The 5545-nt window shown below is 59.5% G+C and overlaps 2 protein-coding genes across 6 annotated transcripts; both read left to right on the top strand.

Annotated features, from left to right (window-relative positions):
- The first annotated feature begins 74 nt into the window (after positions 1-74).
- ZNF580 (zinc finger protein 580) lies at positions 75-2097 on the top strand. The gene is made up of 2 exons (XM_006915936.3): positions 75-668; positions 1129-2097. Exons 1-2 carry the CDS (start codon positions 624-626, stop codon positions 1657-1659), a joined length of 576 nt encoding a protein of 191 aa, XP_006915998.2. The 5' UTR covers positions 75-623; the 3' UTR covers positions 1660-2097.
- Positions 2098-2221: 124 nt separating this feature from the next.
- ZNF581 (zinc finger protein 581) lies at positions 2222-4126 on the top strand. 5 transcript variants are annotated; one of them, XM_015592564.2, is made up of 2 exons: positions 2222-2412; positions 3061-4126. In XM_015592564.2, exon 2 carries the CDS (start codon positions 3085-3087, stop codon positions 3676-3678), a length of 594 nt encoding a protein of 197 aa, XP_015448050.1. In that variant the 5' UTR covers positions 2222-2412; positions 3061-3084; the 3' UTR covers positions 3679-4126. The 5 variants fall into 5 exon arrangements, with proteins under 5 accessions (XP_015448050.1, XP_024905399.1, XP_015448048.1 ...); XM_025049631.1 differs by lacking the exon at positions 2222-2412 and adding an exon at positions 2504-2685 and having other exon boundaries at positions 3067-4126; XM_015592562.2 differs by lacking the exon at positions 2222-2412 and adding an exon at positions 2504-2720 and having other exon boundaries at positions 3067-4126.
- The last annotated feature ends 1419 nt before the right edge of the window (positions 4127-5545 follow it).

Raw genomic sequence — 5545 nt, 5'->3', positions numbered from 1 at the left:
GGAGGTGCTGGGGCTCCCGGGGTGGGGGTGGGGCAGGGCGAGGAAGATGCCGAGGGACAGATAGGAGGGGAGATGGAGACCCCAGCGCTTTGCACGAGTGCGGGAGCGAGGGTGGTCCCGGGGGTGTAGTGGGGACGGGGACAGATGGGTGCTGGAGTACAGGAGGAAGGGGATAGAGAAGCGGGCGGAGAGGCTCTGCTGGGTATAGCAGGGCGAGGGCTGGAGCATTAAAGACGCCAACTGCACACAGAAAGGAGAGCGAAGTCCTTGGGAGAGGTAGTTTGGGAAAGGGACCCCAGAGGGCTGGGTGCATGTGACAGGGAGGAGGCCCCTGAGGGTACAGAGAGAAGTGAAGGTATCAGTAGCTTGCGTGTAGGGCTGGGGATAGAAGGACCCTTGGGGGCAACGCAGGAGGTAGCAAGGTTCAGGGGCGGTGGAGTACACAGACGGCAGGCTGCTGAGGGTCCTACGGACGTACACACGAAATCCAGATGATGGGCTAGGGAATGAAGCTAGGATGGGAAGACCTTGAGGTGCTGTGGGGTAGAAACAGGATAGAGGAGCCCTGCGTGAAAAGTGGGGAACTGGGTTAGTAGGGTTTTGGAGATGTACCTCAGAAGGAAATGGAGAGGACACACATGTATCCAGAGATGGGGAGGACTTACAAGGTACCTAGTGGGGATGCAGATCTGGGGCGCTCTCAGGGTCAAAGAAGGGTCTGCTGCAGTGGTCCTGCGGAGAGGATGCAACCTGAATTGGGGCTGCCAGAAGAGAAAGCGACCCTTCAGGAGGCCTGAAGGGCCCAGGTTGTGGGATAAAAGAGGCCAAATAGCTGTAAAGAGGGGAAATAGACTTGAGATTGATTGGCTCTTGTGGGAAGTGGTGGGATGATGCCCTCGGGCCTGGTCTGGTGGCTGGGAGGAGGACCCAGGTGGAGAGGCAGGTTGGGGCCAAGATAAGCCAAGCTCAGTTGGAGGTGTCCCGGGAAGAAGCTTGACAGAACCAGAGCAGTCTGGCCTGGAGTCAGTTTCTTTCTTGTAGGGGAGGTAGGTCAGTGGTACAGATTGGGTAGGGACACTTTCCCCAGGAAGTGGCAATTTTGACTTCTCTCCCCTCCACCGCTCCCAGTTGCCGCTCCAGATGCTGCTGCTGCCCCCGCGACCACCCCATCCTCGGTCCTCCTCTCCGGAGGCCATGGACCCACCGCCCCCCAAGGCTCCCCCTTTCCCCAAGACGGAAGGCCCTTCCTCCACTCCTTCCTCGGCGGCGGGGCCCCGACCCCCGCGGCTGGGCCGCCACCTGCTCATCGACGCCAACGGGGTCCCCTACACGTACACGGTGCAGCTGGAGGAGGAGCCCCGGGGCCCGCCCCAGCGCGAGGCACCACCGGGAGAGCCTGGTCCTCGAAAGGGCTACAGCTGCCCGGAGTGCGCCCGCGTCTTTGCCAGCCCCCTGCGGCTGCAGAGCCACCGCGTGTCGCACTCGGACCTCAAGCCTTTCACGTGCGGCGCCTGTGGCAAGGCCTTCAAGCGCTCCAGCCATCTGTCCCGGCACCGCGCCACGCACCGCGCCCGCGCTGGTCCCCCGCACACCTGCCCACTCTGCCCGCGCCGCTTTCAGGATGCCGCGGAGCTGGCGCAGCACGTGCGCCTACACTAAGCTCCGATTGGGCCCGTGCTGCTCTACTCGGCTCTGGGCCTCCGAGTCTGACCCACACGGCGGCACTCCCATACACACGCCCTGGCTCTGCTGAGGTTACTGCCTTACCCTGGGCCTGTCTCCCTATCTGTCCAAAGAGAGAAACGTCATTCGTACCTTCCTTCTTTCCCTCTCTAGCTATCTGTGTGATGTAGACCAAGTCGTTGCCCCTCCCTGGGCCTGCGAGCCAGTCGGAACTGGGTTCTGGCCCAGCTGTGCTGTGTGAGCTTTTGCAAGTGACTTAACCTCTCTGAGCCCTGTTTTTCTGCTCCGAAGTGGTGAACGATTGCCCGTGTGGTAGATTTGACAAGAGCACGGGCACGGTCTGGTCCCATTCTGTATCAACCCCTCTTCCACCCACTACCCTCACCCTTTACTCAATAAACATTCCACACTCCACTTTAGGGTTCTTATTTGCGAATGGCGTCTGGGGGCGGGGGACGGCGGGGTTCGGGGTAGAGAGTGGACCATAAGCACCTGGGAACCTTCATCGTAGTATGTGTTTCTGGCCGGAGCCATTTACCGAAGGCCTAGGTTCCCCGCTCCCCCACCTTCTTTCTCTGGACCCTCCTTTCTGTCTCGGGTTCTCCTCTTACCGGCGCCGCCAACTATTGGGAGACTCCTAAAGACCTCCCTCTGTGCCGCCGCCGCCGCCTGATACCACGGGTGTAGCCCAGAGCCGTTCCGAAGTCGCCCGGATCCGAGAGGCTGCTGCAGGGTACGGGGGCCGGGAGGCGGGCGCGGGCCTCGGAGGGGGCGGAGCTGGGCCAGCGGGAACCTGCGTGCGGGGCGGGGAGGGCGCTTCCTACAACTCGCGTGGAGAGGCTCAGAGGCCCAGCCGCGGGTGGATCACTGGGGAGCGCTAGGACCTAGGCAGAACTGGGGGCAGATGGGCGTGGACTAGAGCCTAGAGGTAGCCTGCTAGGGGAGGGGCAGAGGTGTTCGCACCCGGGGTCCTAACGTGGCAGTCCGTATGAGAAGGCTTGGGTGTGTATGAAGAGGTGGACAGGCTTCTGGATGGAGTGCGTAGGCTCAGGGGCGTAGAGAAGGGAGAGGGGGCCTGGAGGTATATAGGGTGGGGCCCTGCGGCGGGGCCAGGGTAGCGGGTACCCAGTGGCCTGAATAGGGCACAGTCGGGGAGGCAGTGAAGTCCTGGTTGTGTCTAGATGGGCAGAGATCTTGTGCCTACAGTGAGAGGTGGAACAGAGAATAGGAAGAGTTTCCCGAGGGAGACCCTAGGAGCCTTACGGAGGGTCAGAGTCCAGGGCATAAGGACTGGAGGAGGATGGAGGCATCAAAAGTCCTGGGCAGGGTCCACAGAGAGGAAAAATGGAGCTGTGTAACCTCCCCCTCTCTCCCACCCACCAGGCCTCAGCCACCTTCCGGATGCTGGTGCTGCCGGCCCCTTGCCCCCAGGCCCCTGCGCTGCCCTCCGCTGAGGCCATGGAGACCCCTCCCTCTCGGACAGGCCGGTCCTCAGAACCTGGACCTTCCTCCTCCACGGCATCTCCCCAGGCCTCGTCCCCTCCGAGGCCCAACCACTACCTGCTAATTGACACCCAGGGCGTCCCATATACGGTGTTGGTGGACGAAGAGGCTCAGAGGCAGCCTGGGGCCGATGGGGCTTCGTCTCAGAAAAAGTGCTACAGCTGCCCAGTGTGTTCGCGGGTCTTCGAGTACATGTCATACCTCCAGCGACACAGCATCACCCACTCAGAAGTGAAGCCCTTTGAGTGTGACACCTGTGGGAAGGCATTCAAGCGCGCCAGTCACCTGGCACGGCACCACTCCATTCACCGAGCAGGTGGCGGGCGGCCCCATGGCTGCCCGCTCTGTCCTCGCCGCTTCCGGGAGGCGGGGGAGCTGGCCCAGCACAGCCGGGTCCACTCAGGGGAGCGTCCGTTTCAGTGTCCGCACTGCCCACGACGATTTATGGAGCAGAACACGCTGCAGAAGCACATTCGCTGGAAGCATCCGTGAGCCGGCCTGTGGGTACCTCAGGCACCACGGGATCTAGGGAGCCTGGACTCCTGTCATCCTGAGACATCACAAGAGCACTGTGGCTGGGTTACTGGGCCCTGGACACAAACACAGACCATCTCCTGTGGAGGCTGACTCCTGCTGAGGCAGGAGCCCCTTAGTCACCTTTGGGTCCCAGTGTTTTGGTGATAGATGGGAACGAGAGTACACAGTCACAGAGTGGGGTCCTTTAGCCTCAGGACATGAGCTCTTCCAGGCTGAGCTTGACTGGGGGTGGAGGTGGGGAGTGCTGGGTATGGAAATTCTGAAAACAAGGTTGGGGACCATCAGGAAGCACACCATCTTCCTGAGGCCTCTGTGTTATTGGGGGCAGGGGCCCCAGACTTGCCTCTCACTCACCAGCCAGGGCCAGAGACTGGACACTCAATAAACCCGTTTCCTACTTTGAGCACTCGAAGCTTGTTTTTGGTGACAGTGGCTTGGCCTGCTGGCTGCCCAGTACAAAGACTTAGCAAATGCCTGGCCCAGTGGGCCTTGGCTTGCCTGGCTGGGGACTAGTTTCCACTTGGCTCCTCTGGACTTGTGTCATCTAGGCCAGTGGTCCCCAAACTTTTGCCACCGGGGTTCGGTTTTTTTATGAGAATCTGATGCCTGATGATCTGTGGTGGAGCTGACGTGGTGATGCTATCACTGGGAAGCGGCTGCAAATACAAATGACGGTTTGCTCACTGGCCCGCTGCCCACCTGCTGTGAGGCCCAGTTCCTAACAGGCCACAGACTTGTATCAATCTGCAGCCTTGGGTTTGGGGACCTTCTGACCTAGGCAGAGTGTTTTTCAACTTATTTTTAAAACCACAATCCCTTGTAAGAAACACCTTTTATATGGCAACCTACTTTACAGGTATGCAAAATGTGTGCAATAACCATAGTTAACTCTGCCATGTGCAGGTCACTGATACTTTCATCTACGATATTTTGTGTTAATTGCCGATCCCACCCTGTACCAAATTCTCCACCCAGGACCCTGCAGTTAGGAAAACACTTATAAGGTGAAGCGGTAGGAGTGTGGCCTCTGACATTTAGGTTCTCCCTCTGCAGTTGTGCTCTCATCAGGGCTGCCACAAGTTCCAGAGCATGGAGGCTCCTCCTGAAGGAGGAGGAAGGGCAGGCAGAGCTAAGCTGGAAGCAGAATAAACCCTGCCGCCTACACGTTTTGGGGCGCGCATCTGTTTTGTGCCAGGCATACTGCTGGGACCCCGTTCCTTCTAACCTCTTTTTGGGCTGAACAAAGCAGCTGTCTCTCCCCCGAGAGGGAGCGAGCCTCCCGCTGTCTGACCTCAAGCAATACTAACAGCGCCTGACGTTAACCCTGACTATGGTCAGGCACTAGGCTGGGCGTTTTTGCGTGTGTCATGTCACTGCATCCTCCCCACTTCACAGGTGAGTAAGCCGAGGCAGGAGAGAAGCAGCCAGGACTAGACTTACATCTGAACGTGCCAAAGCCAGCCCTTAAATCACTAACACGGGGGTGGAGGTGGCGGGTGCTTTCGGCTGTTTTCAGGAAGGGATAACTCGCTCCCTCAGGATTCTGGGAATCGTGGATCTCGCTGTGTTGATATGCCTGTGGGAGATGAAGGGACGGTTTCCGGGGTCCACTCGGGCCAGTTCCCAGGGAGTCGTTTAAAGCGGTTATCCCCGTGCTTTAACTTTCCTGGCTGTCTCCTACACTGCTCCTCCTCTATCTGCCCCACTGGGCGCGACGCCACCCACCCAGAGGATCTCCGGAGGACCTCCGGAGGCACCAGCTCTCCAGGAATTAGGAATTTCGTGACGTTCCCTGCCTGGGCCTCACGAAGGGCGGGGGAGT

The sequence above is a fragment of the Pteropus alecto genome, unplaced genomic scaffold (genome assembly GCF_000325575.1).
Source record: "Pteropus alecto unplaced genomic scaffold, ASM32557v1 scaffold326, whole genome shotgun sequence".
Taxonomy (NCBI): domain Eukaryota; kingdom Metazoa; phylum Chordata; class Mammalia; order Chiroptera; family Pteropodidae; genus Pteropus; species Pteropus alecto.
Note: the sequence above shows the minus strand (reverse complement) of the source record. Positions and strands in the feature narration are given on the sequence as shown.